This window comes from Halichoerus grypus, chromosome 15, assembly GCF_964656455.1.
Source record: "Halichoerus grypus chromosome 15, mHalGry1.hap1.1, whole genome shotgun sequence".
Classification (NCBI taxonomy): Eukaryota; Metazoa; Chordata; class Mammalia; order Carnivora; family Phocidae; genus Halichoerus; species Halichoerus grypus.
The window spans coordinates 35,213,145-35,236,045 of NC_135726.1; the positions used below are offsets into that span (position 1 = coordinate 35,213,145).

Consider the following 22,901-nt stretch of genomic DNA (forward strand, 5'->3'; position numbering starts at 1 on the left):
GTAAGGCAAGAAAAGGAAATACAAGGAAATTAGAAAGGAAGAAATTGAAATTCCTCTATTGCAGTTGACATGATTATGTAGAATATTTCAAAGAATGTAGAAAAAAAAAAACAAAACCCTTATGGAACTAATGAGCTTTGGAAGGTTGCAGGATATGAGATCAATGTATTAAAAAAGGTATATTATAAGCTGGCAACTAACAGTTGGAAATAGCAATGAACAACACAATGCAATTTAAAATAGAAAAATGAGATACTTAAGTGTGAAAAGCTTTAAAGTATCTGTATGCCAGTAACTCCAAAATACTGATGAAAGAAATCAAAGAAGACTGAATTAAGAGACATGACACTGTTGAATTTGGAAAACTTAACACAGCAAAGATACTGTTGCTCCCCATCTCCCCATAGATTTAATGTCATCCTATCAAGCTCCAATAGGATTTTTTAGACAAACTGATTCTATAATTTATGAGGAAAGACAAAAAAACTAGTTAAATCAGTTTTGAAAAAGAATAAAATTGTTGGAATCACACTACCTGAGTAGAAGATTTTATTATATAGTTAACAGTAGTGTTGGCAAAGCAATAGATAGATCATAGATCACATAAATCAACAAAACAGATAATAAAGTCACAAGTACAACTAACTGATTTTTGACAAAAAAGTGCAGTAGCATTTCAGTAGTGAAATGATAGTCTTTTCAACAAATGGTATTGGAACAATTGGACATCCATAGGCAAAAATGAAGTCACCTTGACCTAAAACTTCACACATTACATAAAAATTAAAGCAAAGGGACCCTAAATTTAAGTGTAAAATGTAAAAGTACAAAACTTTTAGAAGAAACCAGAGAAAACTTTTGTGACCTAGGGTTAAATGAAGAGTTCTTAGGCATGACATCAAAAAACAGTCAATAAAAGAACAAAACTGATAAGTTGATCTTTATCAAAATTCAAAACTTTTGCTTCTACAAAAGAAAAAAAAAGTTAAGGAAATTTTTTTTAAGCCACAGGCCAGGAGAAAATATTTGCGTATCATACTCAAAAAGGACTTCTGTCCATAATATTATAAAGAACTCTAAACTGAACAGTAAGAAAACAATAAGATTCAGAATGTATGTAGCCTGGTTCCTAAGATTTTGTGAAGCTTAAACCTGAAATAAAATTTCAAGGCTTTCATAAGTACTCACCAGTTCTTAAGTTATCCTCTTATCATAGACTGTACATGGTTGTGTTGTCAGTGAGTATTTGGTGTGATGTTGATTTCTGTTAGCTGATAATCATCACTGTTTCTACTCTAGTTGCTGGGTTATTTTCCCCTCACATATTGTACTGCTCTTCCTTCCTCCAAGTTGCCACTACCAGTTTTTTTTTCCCTGCAGTAGCAGCATCACGGATTCCAAAATATCAAGTTTCACAATTGTTTTCTATGCAGAAATATTTTTTATCTAAGCCTGAGTGTAACAAGTCTGTAAAAGAATAGCAGCCAAATTTCTGTTCAGGCAGGGATAGAAAGAAGTCCACTTGCCTCTTTTCCCTTCTCTTCTCTTAGTCTCTCTTCCATTCCAGCTGGGCTCTTCTGTGCACTTGTGCATAATACTCTTCCATTTGAAATAAGGAATGAGGCAGCCCTACTTGCCTGATCTGTTTCTGAATCAGACTGACTAAACCAGTCCTTATGTCTGGTAGGAAACGTTTGTAAATGACTCCTTCCATCTTGCAAATCTCTGCTACTCTAGGAAATCCTAACTTTTTTTCCCATTTGCTTCACATCATTCAAATACACTTGAGACCTCTGTGAATCCTGTATTATGTACTGACACTTATACACAGAATCTCCATTTGTAATCTCTAAATATTGTTTCCTTTAAGCAAACCTAGAAACAGTATTCAGGACCCAGGAATGAATGGATATAAACTTTAGCTCTCTTTTAGATAGTAGGAGTATCAGGAAACAAGGAGAAGAAGGTATTTGAATAAATATGTGACATAAAGTTGAAACAGATTTCTTCTGCTTTAGTTATTATATATGATTTTGTGATAAAGTTTAAAGGTGACCCTTTTGCCTAAGAGACTCTTATTGCTTATAGGCAATTCTGAACTTGAACTGGAAACATAAGCTCCCTCCCAAATCTAAGAGCTCAAATAAATATGCTTGCACATCATACACAGTCATCTTCTTACAGAATAAGAAATGGAAATAGCATACTCTTTAAAACCCAGCTTTGTTATTGTAGTGTGTAATTTATGAGTGTGTACTAATTCTTCCAAATCCACTGTGTATTTTACATTATAGAATTTAGTCTAGGGGTGCCTGGGTGGCTCAGTCGGTTAGGCGTCTGCCTTTGGCTCGGGTCATGGTCCTGGGGTCCTGGGATCAAGCCCTGCATCAGGCTCCCTACTCAGCGGGGAGCCTGCTTCTCCCTCTCCCACTGCCCCTCCACCCCACTCATGCTCCCTCTCTTGCTCACTCTCTCTGTCTCAAATAAATAAATAAAATCTAAGGAAAAAAAAAAGAATTTAGCCACAATTCAGTTGCTCAGTAGCCATCTGTGCCTACAGGCTGCCATATGAGATAGCAAAGTTTTGGACTAAGTCATCAAGTCATCTCATTCTTAACAGCCTGAAAATTCAAATTTGTAGTTACAAGTACAATTTCATTTGTTATTACCATTTAAAATTGCAGATTAAAATGGCCATATCTAATTTCCTTTTTAAGTTTCCAGGTGTTGTGCTCATTGCAAATATATTTTTATATTTACTTTTTATAATTGAGAAATAAAAATGCATGGATTATATTTCTAATAAATAAGCAAACTGGTTTTAATATAATTTTGTGTCCTTTATGACCTATGGGGTACAATTAAATATATAATCCAAAATGGTTTTATATATTATTGTGTGTAAGCTACCACAATATTAATGATAACCACTAGCACTTAGTAGACTCTTCTTATGTGACAAAAAATTACAGGGAATAGGGGTAATTATATCCAGTTTAATATTAGAAATGTTTATGTAGAATAAATACAGGTTATTTTATATGCAGTCTAAGCTTACTTGATCTTACTCTGTAATACTGATATATCCTGTGGCCATAAAGGTATTTTCCTGTACTTTATCATAATACTTTAACATTTTTCGTTTTCACATATAGGCTTTTAATCTACCAAAAATGTATTTTTGTGTATTGCGTGCATTAAAGGGATCTAATTATATTCTTCTCCTCTTGGATAACTAATTGTCCCCATATTTATTGAGCAGTCTTTTTTACCCCACTGATTTTGATGCCACTTTTGTTGTATATCAAGTTTCTCTAAGTACATGCTTCTATTTCTGTGCCTTCTATTCTGGTGCCTTATCTTGTTTGTCAACCTCTGTATGGATTCCACATTGTGTCAATTATTGTAGTTCTAAAATAAGTTTTGAGGGGCGCCTGGGTGGCTCCATTGGTTAAGTGTCCCAACTTTTGGTTTTGGCTCAGGTCATGGTCTCAGGGTTGAGGGATCAAGCCCTATGTCAGGTTCCACACTCAGCATGGAGTCTGCTTGAGATTCTCTCTCCCTCTCCCTTTGCCCCTCCCCCTACTCGTGCATGCCGTCTCTCTAAAATAAATAAATAAAATCTTTAAAAAAACATAAAATAAGTTTTGATATGTGATAGAGAAAATCTTCCTGTGCAATTTTTTCCTTCAGAATTACCTTGATTGGGATGCCTGGGTGGCTCAGTCAGTTAAACGTCTGCCTTTAGCTCAGGTCATGATCCCAGGGTCCTGGGATCAAGTCCCACATCGGGCTCCTTGTTCAGCAGGGAGTCTGCTTCTCCCTCTGCGTGCTCTGCCTGCCACTCCCCATGCTTGTGCTCTCTCTCTCTGACAAATAAATTTTTTTAAAAATCTTTAAAACCAAAAGAAAGAATTACCTTGATCATTCTTGTCCTTTTGTTTACCCCACATAAATTTTAAAATTAATTTTTCTTATTTGACCAAAAAAACCTTATGTTGGGCCTTTGATTGATTTGATTACATTGTATTTACTGATCAATTTGTGAGGAATTGGCATATTTGTGATTTCAAATCTTTCAGTTCATAACACTAATTCATATTTTCTTTAAATATTCTGTAGTAATGTTATTAAATTATCTTCATGAAACTGCTACACATCTTTCATTAAAGTGCCCCTTGACAGCTTAGAGATTTTGTTATTACTGTGAATGAGATTTTCCTGTTAATTTTCTAATGATTATTATTGATATGTGAGAAGACTGTTGATTTTGGTATATGGATCTTATTATTCACCAATCTTTATTCCTTTATTCTAATAGCTTATATATTCTGTTGGATTTCCCATGTATATAGACATTTCATTTGAAAATAAGGATAGTTAGTTCTCTTGCTATAGAATTGTTATAACTCTTATTTCTTTTTCTGGTCTTACTGCATTGGCCAGGACTTTCATTACAGTGTTGAGTAGTAATGGTGTTTTCTGGCACCATTTATTTGTTCATGACCATACATTAGGTTTTTATTCAAAAGAGTAGTTTATTTTTTAATATTCTACTGGCATGATTTCTGTTACATATTAAAAAATAAATGTAAACATAGTATAGTATTTTTTATTTTATACATTCTTCAAATTATAGAAATTTAGAAAGTACAAATAAAAAAATAAAACTGCCCATGATCATATCATCCACAGATGATCACTATTTGCATTTTGGTATACGGCAGAATCATAATTTAGGCTTTGAAATCAATCTAAAAGTGGAAAAATTACTCTTAAAAATTCATTAAATAACCTGTAAATATTTATGTATTTGTATATTTATATATGGATTTGTGTAATCCTCCCTACACATAAACTGTAAAATGAGATAGAAAATACATATGAAAATATATTTCTCTAGACTTTTTACTATATTTCTGGAATTATTGAACAAAAGATTATATATTATTCCCTCAGTCTGCCAAGCCTTACACATATAGTAGAATTCAGGACATTAAATGTATATGGATCAACTCCAATATGTACATAATTTTCACTTTACTGATTTGAGCATCTATGCTTGTGTAAGTTACAACTCCGTCATATAAAATGTACCATATTTTATAAATACCTGTTATAGTATATTTACTTGCTAGCATTTTGGTTTAGCCTCATGATTGGCATTTCAAAATGGTGCCCTTTGTAATACAAAAACAGCTAAGTTGAAGAAATTTAATAGCAGAGGAGAGGCCTGGGATTCTCACATTCCAAAAAAATACATTATTCAGTCTTAGGCCTTTCAGGAGGTAGACAACTAATGTCAACTAAACAGAGGAGAATAACACTAATACATGCACCGGTAAGTGTGGGAAATTTATCAAAAGATTTTAGGAACATGAATCCAAGTAAGGGAAACTGCTAAAATAACAGAAATCTGGTATATAAAATCCATGTTAACCAAGCTTTTAAAATGCTTTTTAAAATGTTCAGAGGTCTTAGAAACTCCCCTCCTTTCTGATAAGTGAACATCAGAAACCAAGTAGATCACCAAAGTGAGAATGGTACATAATTGTCACTTTTCATATGCTGTAGAGTTTGAAATAGAGTTCTAAAGAGCAAAGGAGAAATCATGGAATGACGGAATTCAGGCTCCTATTGCATCATAACTAGGTATTTAAACACACTTCCTCAGGTTTTTTCCCGTAGAACATACAGTGAACTCATGGTCTTTCCCACAGTAGTTCCAGATTCTACATCTCCAACAATTTGTTATTTGTTAGCATGAGTATCCTAACATGGGAGTCATAGTTTATTTAGTGATATTTTCTATAAATTTTCATTATCATAGGTATGCCATTACTTGGCAGTTTTAAAGCCATCATTATCCCAAGAACAGAGAATTTTATCTTACCTTTGAGTAAGGGTAAAAAGTAATTTAGGATGATGAGCTTAAATCTTAAATTGGGTCACTTAGGGTCACTCAAGGCCAAGACCTGACTAGGAAAAAGTTTTCGGTTTTATAGAAGCACTAATTGTGTTACATTTGCTTTTTCTTTCAAAGTTTTAGTTAATTAAATATTTTGTCCTCTGCTTAATAAAGGGTTTAATAGGTGATTATGTATACATTCCTCTTTAATCTTATTTTAATGCATTCTCATTGATGGGACAATGCCCTTTTTTAAAGATACATAATTATCTTAACTCAGCATGTTATCAAGCTTTCCCAAGAAGATAAAATTGAATTTAAATGTGGTTAGTTCTTTTGTCTCACAGGTAATCAAGTACATTGGATTTCTTACTTTTCATGAACTAATGGATATTTCATAGAAGTTGGTTTTAGAACATGGTGTAAAAAGAAAATATGGCTGGTGATAGAAGTCTGTTTTCGTTGATTGAATTTCATTGGTATCCACAAATATAAATGTATATGACTGGTATTTATCTAAAAATAATAGATACAGATGAGTCAGTTGTCCAGAGAAGTCATCTTGATAGAACAGACATTTCTTTAGTAAAGTTTAAAACACTTCCGAAATTCTTCTGTAAGAATTGCGTGTCTGGGGAGTGACGGCTAATGCGTATGGGATTTCTTATGAGGGTGATGAAAATAATCTGGAATTTGATAGTGGCAATGGTTGTGTAACCTTGTGAATATGCCAAAAACTGCTAAATTGAACACTTTAAAATGGTGAACTTTATGGTGTATGAATTATATCTCAATAAAAATAAGTCCATTAAAGAGTCAGGTTTACATAAGTCTCACTGCTTCATATATACTTTGATTTTGTACACGTATTATACTAACCAACCTATTTACTGACCTTAACTATAACACTTAAGTTCACATTTACTGCTCACATTGAAGATTTACCATCACTGAGGATGACAAAAGACTCAACAGTTTCTGAAGGCATCCACAAAGAGGAATCAGAAAAACACTGTAAGCAAGGACACTGAAATAAGTGTAAAACATCACAAGGAGCTTACCTGGAGGACACAAGATTTGTGTGTGTTCTGAGGTTATTCTTTTATAAAAATGAGTCCTATCAACTTGTCACATTCAGTCTTTTCTTGTACAACAGTCCGGGCTATTCTGGGCCTTCTGAGGTATCTCACCAGGCAGCCCAGAGAAATGTTTGTCCTCAGATTCAGAGTGTTATGGGGGGTAAAGTCCCTATCAAGCAGACTATATCTCCACCATTTTCCTTTGCTTATAACTTACTGGTCACTTCTAAAATAGAGGACCTTAGGAGAAACAGCATTTAACAATAAATTAATCTTTTAGTGTTTATTTTTATTACAAAAGCATTACTTGTTAAATTTTACTTAAATATTTATTGAGTGCCTATTGTATTGAAGCAAACTTTGGATGCTAAAGATATAGTGTGAATAAGAGAGAGAAATTTGGGAAAAGTAGGCAATAAACAAGCAAATCAAAAATAGGAAAAATATAAGGTAGTTCTAAGATTATGCAATGAGTTAAAATAGGTGATGTGAAAGAGTGACTGGTTAGTATAGGAAAACACTGTTTTCTGCTTACTACAGAAATATACGTTCGTATCAAAAGAAATAAAGTAAAACATACCTAAAACCCTGCCTACCAAGAGACAACCACCATTAATCTTGGATATACACCTTCCAAAACCTGCTCTAAGCCTCTGTGTGCTTACGAGTGTGTGTAAGGGTATGTACATGACGTTTTGTTTGTATTACAAAACAAGATCATATAATTAATACTGTCTTGTGACATGCTTTTCTCACTGTACATATTTTGAACAATTTTATGTCAATAATTATTACTTTTATTATTTTAATAATTGTAAAACATTCCATTAGGTTAATTTAACCAACCTTCAGTTACTGAATGCTTGCACTGTCTTACAGCATAACTTAAAAAAAATCACATGAGATTTCATATTTAGCTTAAGTTCACATATTCAAAAAAATCATTTCTGATGTCAAATGACAGGTTTCTCTCCATCACTGAATTGTTGGTTTTGTTTTTTGTTTTACTCTCTTATCTGCCCCCAAGGACATTCCACAAGGTAGAATCTTCAACTATTGATACTTCCTACATTTCTCTCCTGGGCTATTTCACTCATATTTATAGCACAAGTCATCTTAACTTCTAGGTGAATAACTCCCAGATCAGTATCTCACGTGTGGTCTTCTCTGTCATGTAACTATCCAACCATAATCATACCTCCTCCCCTTCTCTTTATAGCCAACCCTTTCTCATAATTCCCTGTTTACTGCAAAGTATTATCATGGCCCCAATCATTTTAGCCTAGAAAAGTTAAATTGCCTTTGTCCCCCACCAGGCAGGTACAGTCTACTTTCACAGTGTGATTTCAGGTTTCCTTTCTTTTCATCATCACTACCACTTCCCTAGATCAAGTCACTGTCTCCTTACTCTGAATTACTGTAACAATTTCCTCATTGATTCCTCTGTCCCTGTGTGATACCCTCTCTACTTCAAGTCAACCTAAGTACCCCCTCTCCTTTGCCTTCAAAATCTTCTCATTCCACCCTCTTTTATTTAAATAGGTGTAAGTCTCTCCAAACTTAGAAAAAAAAAATTGTGACTCTGGACAGTCTCTACTTTATCACCTCAGATTCACCCTTAACCTGTCATACTAGCCCACTCCACTCCTCTAAACCTTTCATTTAGCCCCAGTAACTTCTAATTGACAAATCCAGTGGATACTTCACAGTCTTTATGTCACCAGATTCTTGCCTACATTTGGTTGTTGATGATTGACTCTTAAAACTCTGTTGGTTCTCTCTATACCCTCTCTAACTGTTCCTATATCATCTCTTCTGAGAACTCCTTTTCATCTTGGCCACCTTAAATATTGGTGTTTCTCAGGGTTCCATTCCCAGCCCTTTGTTCTCCTCTGCATGTTCATCATCTACTTTGGCTATTTTAATTGCCACTTATAAGCTTAGGACTTTTAAATCCCTTTATCTCAACCTTACACTTGTGTATATTAGAGCCTGATGGATCTTCCCCTTCTAGGCAAGGAGTGATACACCAGCCACGGGCTCAGATGTTTTAGGCCCCCTCATCTCAGTTGATTTCCACAGCAATTCTGACTTTAGCATTCCTACACATGTGCACTTTGAGGCCCAGAGAGGTTAATAATTTATGCAATGTCACACAGCAGAAGGGCCAGAGGTAATTTTTGAACCAGGCTCCTGGCTTTAGAGCTGGCTTTTGCAGGCTTCTTTCTTATGAGCATCCAGTTAATGGTTGCCTAGCAGTGTTGACATTGAATTGAATCCTCCCACACCAGAGAGGGAGATGAAATCATTAAGTTTTTGGATGGGGAAAATGATTTCCAGGAAACGGAGCAACTTCCCCACAATCATAGTCCCTATGTGGGCAGAACTGGGATCAGAGCCAGGACCCCAGATTCACGGTATGTGGGGCTCTTTCTAGACACATGATGGTACACAATTAGAACATTCTTTTCTTTTTTGATGGTGGGGGGTTGGGGGGGTTGGCATTGCAGGGAGAAAAAAAGAAAGGCTTTCCTCAAACAAAACCTTTCTCCAAAGTCCAAAATCTAGGCTATAATTAGATGAATAAATGTTTAGGAATAACAATAAAGAGAGTAAAAATTTTTTAAAAATGTACTACCTGAATGCTCTACCTATGGCACCCCAAACCTGAAAGTATCTTCTCTCCCCTAAACCTGTTCTTTGTGTACTGTTATCTCAGGTGGTGGCTCACTCAGTTTCTCAAATCGGAAATGCAGACGTCATCCTTCATTTCCCTATCTCTTTCCTCATTTTCCCTCTCCCTTTCCCCTTATCCAACTCATCTGCATCCTTCAGTATTAATAACTAAACCAGAACTGTATAATTTCCTAATCAACCTTTGTTCCTTTTGCATGTGTACTTTATAAGTTGTGATATGTCCATGAATTTCTCACTCTTGGAGTCTGAATATCCTGTTTGTATCATTGCCCAACTAACAGATAAAATGACCATTATATTTGATTTTTCATAATAGAAAACACAAATATCATAATACCTAGAAAGGAGATGTAGTGGCTACCAAATTGACCAGTATACAGGACATCTTTGGATAAAGATATATTAAAACATAACAAAATCTTTTCTAACCATTTATTTAACAGGAACTTTTAGCAGTCAGTCTTACATCCTGTTAAGTTTTGCCTTTCACTTGGCCTTGCTCTACAAAACATGCTTACTTCCTCCTTTCATTCAAGAAACATTTACTATCTACCCACTGAATCTTATATCCTAGATGCTGTTTGGTGAATAAATGTACTGCTTTTACCCAAAGCTCAAGTGAACTTTATTCTGGATATCAAATTTATCAACTCTTTTGAACATCTTCAGTTGTCAGTCTATACTACAGAAACTTCAATAATTTTTAGTATTTCAAAGTGAAGCTTTACCTTGTTATATTAGCTGAGGATTCTGCATTTACCAATAACTGGCAGCATGGTTTCAGAGCAGCAATTTAAAAATAAAAAAATTGTTTTATTTTTAGAGGATTCCTAATGGATGTATTTGGTTCTCTTCTTAATTTGTTTTTCTTCTGTGTGTAGAGCTGCCTTTCTTAAGGTTTACGCAGAAAGATAGTCATATCCTCAAATTGAAGCTCTTTTCCTTCCATATGAGCCTAGGCTGATAATGAAATTGGGGAATTAAGAGGAAGAGAGTTAAGGACAATCTAGAAGAGCAGAACTCACTGGAGATAGAAATGACTAAAGTGGACACACAAGCTCTAAGAGCAGCCAGGGAGAAAATCAAACTTAAGTTAAATGATCCATCAGCTACCTTTCTTAATGAGAAATAAGACAGACACACACAGCATATTAACAACCTGGAATAAACCTAGCTTTGTCAAGTGGTAATGTATCAAGAAACAACACCAATTTTATAGACTTGAAAGAGAAATTAAAATCAGCCTCAAAAGGCTGCATGCTAGATGTATAAATACCAGCCTATTCAGAGGCATTTGATATGTGAATTTTACATGTTATATCTTTTAAACAATTCCCATGGGTTTTTTAATGGGTTAAAATTTTCTGCAATTCTGTTTTTTATTAACAGCTTTATTGAGATAGAATTCACACACCATACAATTCACCCATTCACTGTATACTATTCAGTGGCTTTTAGTATATTCACCAAGTTGTGCAGCCATCACCACAGTCAATGTCAGATCATTTTTCATTACCCTGAAAAGAAATCCCTGGAGACCTTCATCATCAGTCTCCAATCTTACCAGCCCTAGGAAACCGCTAGTCTGTCTCTCTAGTTTTGCCTATTCTGGACATTTCATGTAAATGCAGTCAAACAATACATGATATTCTGTGACTGGCTTGTTTGTCTTAGCATAATGTTTTCAAGGCTCATCCATTTGATAGCATGTACCAGTACCTCATTTCTTTCTGTCTTTGAATAAATTCCATTGTATGGATATACCACATTTTATTCATTCATCGTGTGAATGAACATGGTATGTGTGTTGTTTCTACTTTGGGGGCTATTATGAATAATACTACTATGAACATTCATATACAGGTTTTTGTGGAGATGTGTTTCATTTCTCTGAGATATACCTAGGAGTGGAATATACTTCAGAATGGAGTTCTATGTCTGACCCTTTGAGAAACTATCAGACTGTTTTCCAGAGCAGCTGTACCATTTTACTTTCCCACCAGCTGTGTATGAGTGTTCCAGTTTTCCCACATCCTTACCAGCATTTGTCTTTTTTATTGTAGCCATCCTAATGAATATGAAATGTTATCTCATTGTGTTTTGCAGTTTCCTAAGGACTAATGATTTTGAGCTTCTTTTCATGTGCTTATTGGCCATTGTGTGTGTATCTTCAATAATTGTTCATTTAGATCCTTTGCCACATTTAAAATTGAGTTATTTGCTTTTGTATTATTGAGGTACAAGAATTCTTTATATAATCTACATACAAGTCCCTCAACAGATATATGATATGCAATTTTTCTCTCATGCTGAGTCATCTTTTCACTTTCTTTTTCACTTTCTTGATGGTGTCATTTGAAGCACAAATGTTTTTCATTTTGATGATGTCAAATTTAGTTTTCCTTTTGTTGCTTGTGTTTTTGCTTTTTCTCATGAAGGAGTAACATCTATTTTAAAAAGCTTTATTGAGGTTTAATTGACACAAAGTGCACATCTTTGAAGTGTGTACGTTGATAAGTTTTGACATATACCACCTATACAAATACCACTACAATCAAGATAAAGAGCATATACAGAACTCGCAGAAGTTTCTTTTTAATCCTTGGTAATCTACCCTTCCAGTCCTTCCACCCCTTTCACCCTTCCCTGATCCCACAGGCAACCACCAGTTTTCCTTTTGCCTCTGTAGATTAGATTGCATTTTCTACTATTTTATATCAATGACATCATGGATTATATGCTCTTTATGTCTGGGCTCTTTCACTCAGCATTATAATATTGAGATTCATCCATACTGTTACATGTATCTTAGTTAATTGCTGCTATGGCTGAGGAGTATTCCAATGTACAGATATAATTTGCTTATTATATCCATTTACATGTTGCTGGACATTGGGTTTTTATCAGATCTGGTTATTACGAATAATCTGCTATGATCACTCTTGTAAAAGTCATTGTGTAGACAGGAGCTTTTATTTGTCTTGGGCAAATAAAGGAATGGAATATCTGGTCTTCGGGAAGGTGTGTGTTTAACTTTTTGAGAAAATGCCAAACAGTTCCAGTTGGTTCACATTTTCAACATTGGTATGGTCAGTCTTTTTAACTTCAGTTATTTTATTTGTAGTGTAGCTCTGTGTAGCGTTAATTTCAATTCCTGTAATAACTGATGATTTTTTAATATCTTTTCATGTAATTATTTGCTTTTCATAGATCTTTCATGAAGTGTCTGTTCAAATCTTTTGCCCATATTTTCTCTGAGATATTTGTTTTCTTAATTGAAAGTTCTTTATATACAAATCCTTTACTATTATTATTTGCAAATATTTTTTTCATCTCTGGCATATCTCTTTGTACTCTGAATGGTGTGTCTTTTAAAGGGCAAGAAGTGCTTAATTTTTAAAAAGTCCATTTATCAATTTTTCTTTTATGGATTGTGATTTTTAGTGTCATATCTAAGAAATCTTTACCTAACTCAGTCACAATGAGTTATGCCCTCCCTTAGAATTTTTTTTTAAGTCCTACATTTTACATGTAGGTCTATGATCCATTTTGAGTTAATATTTCTATATGGTACAAGATATGGATCCAAGCTTATGTTTTTGTAAACTGTTCCAGAACCATTTATTGAAAAGAATTTCTTTAAAAAAAAAAAAAAAGAAGAAGAAGAAAGAATTCTTTTTCTACTCAGTTACTTTTGAACTTTGAAGAAAATCGATTGGCCATATGTATGTCAGTGGGTATATTTCTTCACTCTCTTCTGTTCCAATGATCTGCTGTTCATCTTTGCAGCAATACCACAATGGTTTGACTGTTGTTTATTTATAATGAGTAGTAAATTCAGATAGTCTAAGTCCCCCAACATTATTCTTTTTCAAAGTTATTTTGACTATTTTAGATCTTTGGTGTTTTCTATCAATTTTAGGCTATTTTCAGTTTTTGCCAAAAAAAAAAATTGTTTAAAGTCCACAGAAATTTGGATTGATACTGCAGTATCCCTCTCCCCTTTATCCATGGGGAATATGTGCCAAGACCCCTGATGGATACCTGAAACTGCTGATGGTACTGAACCATATATATTGTTTTCCCTGTACATACATAACTATGATAAAATTTAATATCTAAATTAAGCACAGTAGATTAACATTAATAACTAATAATAAAATAGAATTATAATATACTATAATAAAAGTTATATGAATATGGCCTCTCAAAATATTTTATTGTACTGTACTCACCCTTCTTGTGATCATGTAAGATGACAAAATCCCTACATGATAAGTTGAAGTGAAGTGAATGATGCAGACATTGTGATGTAGTGTTAGGCTACAGTTGAGCTTTTAATATATGTCAGAAGTAGGATCATCTCCTCCTGGACCACAGGTGACTGGGAGTAACCAAAACTACTAAAAGTGAAACCATGGATAAGGGGCAACTTCTGTACATTGACTCTGTAAATCAGTGTGGGGATAGTTAACATCCTAACAACATTGAGTCTTTGAACCCACGAACTCTGTGTCTGTGTGTGTGTCTGTTTATTTTTTCACCACGTGTTATAGCTTTCATTATACTTCTTTTGTCAGATATCTAAGTATTTCATTTTGTGATTTATCACTGGTACTTTTTTATTTCAATTTTTTTTAAGGAATGAAGTATTTATTTATTTTTAAAGATTTTATTTATTTATTTGACAGAGAGAGAGAGAGCACAAGCAGGCAGAGGCAGAGGGAGAAGCAGGATCCCCACTGAGCAGGGAGCCCAACTCAGGGCTCCATCCCAGGACCCCAGGATCATGACCTGAGCTGAAGGCAGCCATTTAACCAACTGAGCCACCCAGGAGCCCCTCAATTTCTGATTGTTGTTTGCAAATATATAGAAATACAGTTGACTTTTGTATATTAATCTTGTGTTCTGCTACCTAGCTCAACTGATTAGTTCTACTTGCTTTTTTCTAGATATTATAGGGTTTTCTAAATAGGTGGCCTTATAATTTATGAATAAAGACGGTTTTACTTTTTTCTAATCTGGATACCTTGATTGTTTTTCTTCTCATTTGCAATGGCTAGAACCTATAGTACAATGTTGAGTGGAAGTGGTGAAAGCATACATCCTTGCCTTGTAGAAACAAGGATCTTAGAAGAACAACATTCAGTCTTTCATCATTAGTATGATGTTTGTTGTAGGTTTTCTGTAGATGCCCTATATCATGTTGAGAAAGTTCCTTCTATTCCTAGTTTGCTGAGAGTTTAGATCCAAATTGGATTTTGTCACATAATTTTTCTATCTTTATTGAGATGATTGTATGGTTTTCCTGTTTTTATTAATCTACTGAATCACACTGATTTATTTTAAAATATTAAAGCAACTTTGCATTCCTGCAGTAAACCCTAGTTGGTCATAATTGTTATCTTTTTTATGTACCCACAGTCTTCATTTTGCAAGGTACTTTGGTCACTGAAACATGTCCATATCAGAGCCATGTCCTCTCTTTGCATGGTTCTCTGGCAAATCATGAAGCAGAGACATGGTTCCAAAATGCACAAGTTTCAGTGAACACTGTACTGTGCAAAGCAAAATCTGAATGTACTGTTAGATTCAATTTACTAGAATTTTGTTAAAATACTTCCATCTGTGTTCATGAGGAATATTAGTCTGTAGTTTTCTTGTGATGTCTAATTTTCATGTATAATTCAGTGTCAGAGAATGAGTTGGGAAGCGTGTCTCCCTCATCTCTTTTCTGAGGAGTTTGTGCAGAATTGGCATTATTTCTTCTCTAAATATTTAGTAGAATAATAAGTGAAGCCATCTGGGCCTGGATTTTTTCAGACTTTTTTAGAAGATATAAAACTATAATTTTAATTTCTTTCTTTATCCATTTCATCTTCAGTGTACTTTGGTAACTTGTGAGTTCCAAGAAATTTGTTCATGTCATCTAATTTGTCAATTACATTGGTACAAAGTTTTTTGTGACATTCCTTTATTATCTTTTAATACCAGTAAACTCTGTAGTTGTGTAACCTCTCTCATTCACCATAATTGTACTTTGTGTCTTCCCCCATTTTAGTTGAAGGTTTATCAGTTTTAAAATTTTCTTCAGAAAGAACCATCTTTTGGTTTCATTGATTTTCTCTATTGTTTTTGTTTTCTACTTCATTATTTTGCTCTGTGTTGTTATTCCCTTTCTTCTGCTTATTTCACATTTCATTTGCTCTTCTATTTCTAGTTTCTTAGGAAAGAAACTGAGGTCATTGTTTTGAGACTTTTCTTCTTTTCTAATAAAGTACTTAGTGCTATAAATTTGCCTCTAAAAACTATTTTAGTGACATACTATAAATGCTTGATATGTGTGTCTTCATTTTCATCAAGTTCAAAGTACTTTGTAATTTCCTTTTTGATTCCTTGTTTTACTTACTCATAGATTTTTAGTAGTAGTGTTTCATTTAATATCCAATTATTTGGAGATTTTTTGAATGTTTTTATTAATTTCTTTTTTCAGCTTTATGAGATATAACTTACATATAACATTCTGTAAATTTAAGGTGTACAGTGTGATGATAAACATCATCATGCATGTATATTGCAAAGTGTTTACTCCATTAAGGTTAGTTAACATCCTTCTTCTCATGTAATTACCATTTTCTTGTTCATGTTGTTATAGTGAGAACATTAAAACTTTATTCTCATAACAACTTTCAGTATACACTATGGTATTGTTAACTGTAGTCACCATGCTGTACATTAGATCCCCTGAATTTAATTATCTTATAACTGAAAATGCCACCCCTGGTAACCACCATGCTACTCTCTAAGTTCACTGTTTTTAGATTCTACATATAAGATCAAATAGGATTTGTCTTTCTGTGTCTGCCTTATTTCATTTAGCATAATCTCCTCTGGGTTCATCCTTGTTGTTTCAAATGTCTCTTTCTTTTTTAAGGCTGAATAATATTCCAGTGTACAGACACACACACACACATGCATGCCACATTTTCTCTATCCATTCATCAATTGATGGACATTTAGATTGTTTCCATATTTTGGCTATTGTAAATATTACTGCAGTGAACACAGAACTTCAAATATCTCTTTGAGATTCTGATTTTAGTTCTTTCAATATCTACCCAAAAAGTGGGATTGCTGTATCATGTGATGGTTCTGCGTTTGATTTTTCTAAGGAGCCTCCATACGGCTTGCTATAGTTGCTGCCCCGATTTACACTCCCGCCAGCAGTGTTGCCTTTTCCCCTTCCTGCCTTTATTTGAACTAGGTGAGCATTTTTTATGATTCCATTTTGTCTTTTTTGTTTAATTATTAACTATAAATCTTATCATTTTAGTGGATGCGTCTTTAAATTATCCCAGTCTGTCTTCAAACAGTATTGCACCACTTCACTTCCAGTTGGAGAACCGTACAACAGCACATTTTCATTTCCCCCCTCCTGGCCTTGGTGCTGCCATTTCACACATGTTATATCTCCTTATGTCATTCATATCACACTGTGTTTAAGTATCAGTTATCTTTAAAGAGGCTTCAATAATAAGAAAAAATATTTTTTATCTTCCCACATATTTAACATGTTCACTGCTCTTCGTTCCTTTGTGTAAATGTAGTATTCATCTGGTTTCATTTTCCATCTGCATGATGGACTCACTTCAACATTTCTTACAGTGCCATGAATAAAAATATTGACATAAATGACTATGTAATGTTATAAACTTTTCAGTGAAGAACACCATAAATTTTTAAAACAAAATAAAAGGCTGGGGCAAAATGTTTGCAATATATCAGTAGTAACATCACATATAATAATAATAATAATAATAGTAACAATAATCACAGCAAATATTGAATGTATGCTGTGCTATGTTTCGGGCACTTTACTGAACTCTTTATCATGTACTTTCTCATTTAATCCTTACAACAGCCATTTGAATTAATATACTATTTTTGCCCTTATGTTACAAATAATGATATCAGAATAACAGGTAAGGTGTTAATACCCCCTAACAATCAGAGATGTCCTAAAAATCAATAATTTAAATATATACTTAAGTGCCAATTCCAAGAAGAAACACAAATAGCTGATAAATATAAAAATAATACTCAGGGACGCCTGGGTGGCTCAGTCGGTTAAGTGTCTCATTCTTGGCTTCCGTTCAGGTCGTAATCTCATGGTCCTGAGATCAAGCCCCACATCAGGGCTCTACACTCAGCTCGGAGTCTGCTTGGGATTCTTTCCCTCTTCCTCTCCCCGCACCACCCCTCTACCCTCTCACACACACTCTCTCTTTCTCTCTAATAAATAAATAAAATCTTTTTTAAAAAAATTTTTTTTAAACTAATAGCAGCTCTTATAATCAGGAGAATGAGATTTTTAAGCTACCCAATTGGCAAACATAAGAAGCAATAATACTAATATTGGCAAGATATGGAGGATATACTCATACACTACTAGAAATACAAATTGGTACCTTTTTTAGAGGACCATTTAGCTTTACCTATGGACATTTAAAATATGCATATTCTTTGACCTGATGACTATTATTTGGAAATCTTTGTACAAATTCCCAAGGGAAAATAACATTTATATGTTTGTGAATGTGTGGTACGCTGTAATGGAGAACAATTGAAGACTGCCTATCAAAAACAGGTTGTTAAAACTGGTGATGGCTTAGCCGTATTGTGGAGTATCCATTGAAAAGAATGCGCATGTGGAGAAACAGGCAATTTGATGGACTGCTGGTGGGAGATATAATCTAGTACAACTTTTCTTTTTTTTTTTTTTTTTTTAAAGATTTTATTTATTTATTTGAGAGAGAGAATGAGATAGAGGGAGCATGAGAGGGGGGAGGGTCAGAGGGAGAAGCAGACTCCCCGCTGAGCAGGGAGCCCGATGCGGGACTCGATGCCAGGACTCCAGGATCATGACCTGAGCCGAAGGCAGTCGCTTAACCAACTGAGCCACCCAGGCGCCCTCTAGTACAACTTTTCTGAGGGGACTTTTCAAAATAGATATCAGAAGTCCTCATTCAGACGATATCCCTTTGCCCTGTGTATGCTATATTATTGAATGTAAAGAAATAAGTTGTAGAAAAATCTGTGTAGTAGAACCCAAATGGGTTTTTTTAAGGATATATATACTTACATATTTGTATGTTCCCAGAAGAAGGTTTGAAAAGATGTATACCTAATTATTAACAATGGTTGTCCCTGGAAAGGATGAATTTCCTTTTTTTAAATGTCTCTATTACTTGAATTTTACAATAACTTTGTAAGTTTTGAAAAAAACAGTTTTGAAAAAGATAAACTGGTTGTAATTGCCAATAACACATCAAGAGACAGACCCAAAAGAAGCAAGATCATTTCTCCTCATGGATTTCCAACCCAAATGGATCAAGGTTCTTCCTTCCTGTGGTTAAATGGAATTTCATTTATAAAAGTGAGATGTTGGGCTATGCATGTAGGGTTTAGTAAAACTTAACTGAAAATTTACAGACCCCAAGTTCCATAGTGCAAAACCAATATAGTGAGCAATGAGACAAGAGCCATGGTTCATGGCATTTATAATCTTTACAAACTCGTATGAAAAATTAAAATGACATTTTTAATTGTAAAACTGCAGTTAGAGTTTCTGTTGTAGGTTGTGTTGTGTGTTTGAAATTGTAGCCATAGTTCTAATAATGAAATTCATGCACTTTGAGAAGGGAAGTTAGTGGCGCACAGTCACTGAAAAGGTCGGTGAGTATAATACATTGGTTACAGAAGATGTAGAAAGGCTTCCTTTATCACATATTCTCATGTTTTAATATAATCTCCTAATAACAAAATAGAATATTCTTCATTCTGTGAAATATCTAGTAAAATTCTTTAGCTAAAAAGGTAGGATGGTTAAATTACCTGGAAATTATGTTAGGTCTTGAGCAAAGTCACCTCAGCGTTTTTAATTGTTTTTAATTGTTATAATCTGGGAGGTTTTTTTTTTCTTTGTTAATGAATTGTTCTTAGGAACTATTTGTGTAGGAATTTTTATTGAGAAAAATAATTTGAAGTCAATCATATATTTGGTACATAATGCAAATTGAAAATTTTATACATTAGGTTCCCTTACTGTATTATAAACACTAAGAAATTTTCCTTATAATAGAGCTTTTTTTCTTTTACAAATTGTCCAGACCCAAAGTAATATTTACATATGAAATACGAAAAATTTTCAAAAGAAATGTCTTTTTAGCTTTATTTAAAATAATTATTAGGTGGGGCGCCTGGGTGGCTCAGGTGTTAAGCGTCTGCCTTCGGCTCAGGTCATAATCCCCAGGGTCCTGGGATCGAGCCCCACGTCCAGCTCCCTGCTCAGCGGGAAGTCAGCTTTTCCCTCTCCCACTCTCCCTGCTTGTGTTCCCTCTCTCGCTGTCTCTCTCTCTGTCAAAAAATAAATTTTAAAAAAATCTTTATTAAATTAATTAATTAGTTAATTAATTATTAGAGGGGCATCTGGGTGGCTCAGTCATTTAAGTGTCTGACTCTTAATTTCGGCTCAGGTCATGATCTCAGGGTCGTGAGATCGAGCCCCACGTCAGGCTCTGTGGTAGGCGTGGAGCCTGCTTAAGTTTCTCTCTCTCCCTCTGCCCCTCCCCTCCCCCACTCGCCCTCTCTCAAAAATAATAATAATTATTATTATTATTAGATAAAATTGAGCAGTAGTAAACTTTAAGACCTTTAATCTATTATTTTTTTGTATAAGTAGAGGGAACTAAAGGACTGTATACATTGGGAAATGCCTATAATAGGAACCATTACATAAATCACACTACAAAAGTTACTCCTGTTTCTAGAGGAAATATTTTTGCATGGCATAGTGTTGCACTATAGAAATAAGAATGATGATAATATAAACACTTGTATTGAGATCCAACTGGATCTAACTGGATGACAGGAATTGTTCTAATACTTCACATTGAGTATTTCTTTTTTTTTTAAAGATTTATTTATTTATTTGATAGAAAGAGACACAGCAAGTGAGGGAAACACTGCAGGGAGAGTGGGAGAGGGAGAAGCAGGCTTCCTGCAGAGCAGGGAGCCCGATGCAGGGCTTGATCCCAGGACCCTGGGATCATGATGTGAGCCGAAGGCAGACACTTAATGACTGAGCCACCCAGGCGCCCCCAGTATTTCATTTTTACAACAATCCTATGAGTACTCTAATTACTCGGTTTACAAATAAGGATATGAGTCTTCATTAATTTAGTCAAGGTCACATAGCTACTAAATGACAGTCAGGATTTGAATCCAGGTAATCTGGCTCCAGAATCTAAGCTCATAACCACTCTGCCTATAGAGTAGCATATAAGAGGGAGGACTTCATATCTATGGAAAGTACAGTGCTTTTGTCTAAGAGAAGCTCAGCAATATCCTCCCTACTCCCTGTCTGGAAGTTGAAATTATGTTATAGATTCACTGCTTTGGGTTTCCAAGACTTGGGGATATCAGGTGGTTCCATTTAAAATGCATATACTTGGGGTGCCTGAGTGGCTCAGTCGGTTAAGCGGCTACCTTTGGCTCAGGTCATAATCCCGGGGTCCTGGGATCGAGCCCCACATCGGGCTCCTTGCTCAGCGGAGAGCCTGCTTCTCCCTCTCCCTCTGCCTGCCTGCCGCTCCCCTTGCTTGTGCTCTCTCTCACTATCTCTCTCTGTGTGTCAAATAAATAAATAAAATCTTTATTAAAAAAATAACAAAATAAAATGCATATACTCATCTGAGGGGCTATACACATCAGAAGGGATAATGACAGTGTCCAGGAACTCAGTAGTGGAACCACAGGGTCAGTGACTGAATTAGCAATGGTGGAAGAAGGGATGCACCTGTAAACTCCATGTAAGAGGAGAGAGGCCAGCAACCAGGTAGCCTCAGAGAATTTTTGCCGAAGGCTCACATAGGATAGCCAACAATTTAATTTTTTTTTTTTTTTTTTTTTTTATTCATTTGAGACACAGAGAGAGAGAGAGAGAGAGAGAGAGCGCATGAGCAGGGAGAGAGGCAGAAGCAGGCTCCCCGCTGAGCCAGGAGCCCGATGCGGGGCTCGATCCCAGGACCCCGGGATCATGACCTGAGCCGAAGGCAGACACTTAACCATCTGAGCCACCCAGGTGCCCCAACAATTTAATTTTTTTATGACACAGTGCAACTATCAATAAAATGTGGGGGGGTTTTCATGTCATTTCACTATATACTATTTATCATCTCTTTGATTCCAGGAGATACAGCACAACTGATACTACACAGCACTGATGCGTTCTGTTAACTAAATACCTTTCCTTTATCTTACAGCAATCAGCAGGCCTTTTTACTGGAGAATGTTCCTTGTAATAATGCAAGCTGTGAGGGGGCACATCGTATGTTTAAAGTCTACTGGGAGCTGATGGACCTAAATCAAATCAGAGATGCCATGGTTGCCACCTTCTTTGACATTTATGAAGATGTGAGTTCAGAGCTCTCCTCTGTGTGTGGAGTCTAATTGCCATCCACTTCATCTCACTTTCACGTCACCCTATTTGACCAGAAAATGTAGATGAGATAAAGAAAGCAAATGAGCTAATTAAAGAAAGCCCCTTTTAATGTTAAATGGCACAGGGAACAAATTTATTGACACTACTAGCTGATGAGTACAGTGAAATATGAAAACGCCTTTATCTCATTTTGTGCTATTTAGATTAAACCACTAGAGAATCATGCTCTGAGGCTGGCAAATGTGCATGTGCACCAATAGACAAAAGCACAGGCAACAGAGGACAGACTCTTGAACCTGTACAAGGTCACAGAAAAGGCAGCACGCCCTTTTAACTTTGTGAACTGGAAGGAGCATCTCTTGCCACAGATGGTTGTGACTCTGTCTTCAGTTGCCAGGTGACAATGAAAGGCCCTCAGGGCCCTGGTTGCCTCCATGCTAATGTGAAAAGCCAGTTTACCACTCAGAAAAATAATAAATTCTGATAAAAATGTGTTAAATCCTAGAGTTAATATATCACAGTACATCCTTGTAAAATAACTTGATTATTTTTTTAAAAAATTCAATGTCCATCAGGACATTTATGTCTCCTCCTAACATAATTTTTGGTTTTGGTTTGGTTTGGTTGTAACATTTTTGGTTTGGTTTGGTTTTGTTGTAACAGGCTGATTCTCAATTATATGAATTGTCCAGGTTCTTGTTTTCTTCTTTCTGCT

General features: G+C 35.1%; 1 protein-coding gene across 1 annotated transcript in view; it reads left to right on the forward strand.

The window, feature by feature from the left end:
* ITFG1 (integrin alpha FG-GAP repeat containing 1) overlaps window positions 1-22,901 on the forward strand; it is a 329,904-nt gene that overhangs the window by 188,579 nt on the left and 118,424 nt on the right. The window contains exon 11 of the mRNA XM_036120167.2: window positions 22,008-22,158. Within this exon, the coding sequence (XP_035976060.2) occupies window positions 22,008-22,158 (151 nt within the window). The remainder of the gene's footprint in view (window positions 1-22,007; window positions 22,159-22,901) is intronic.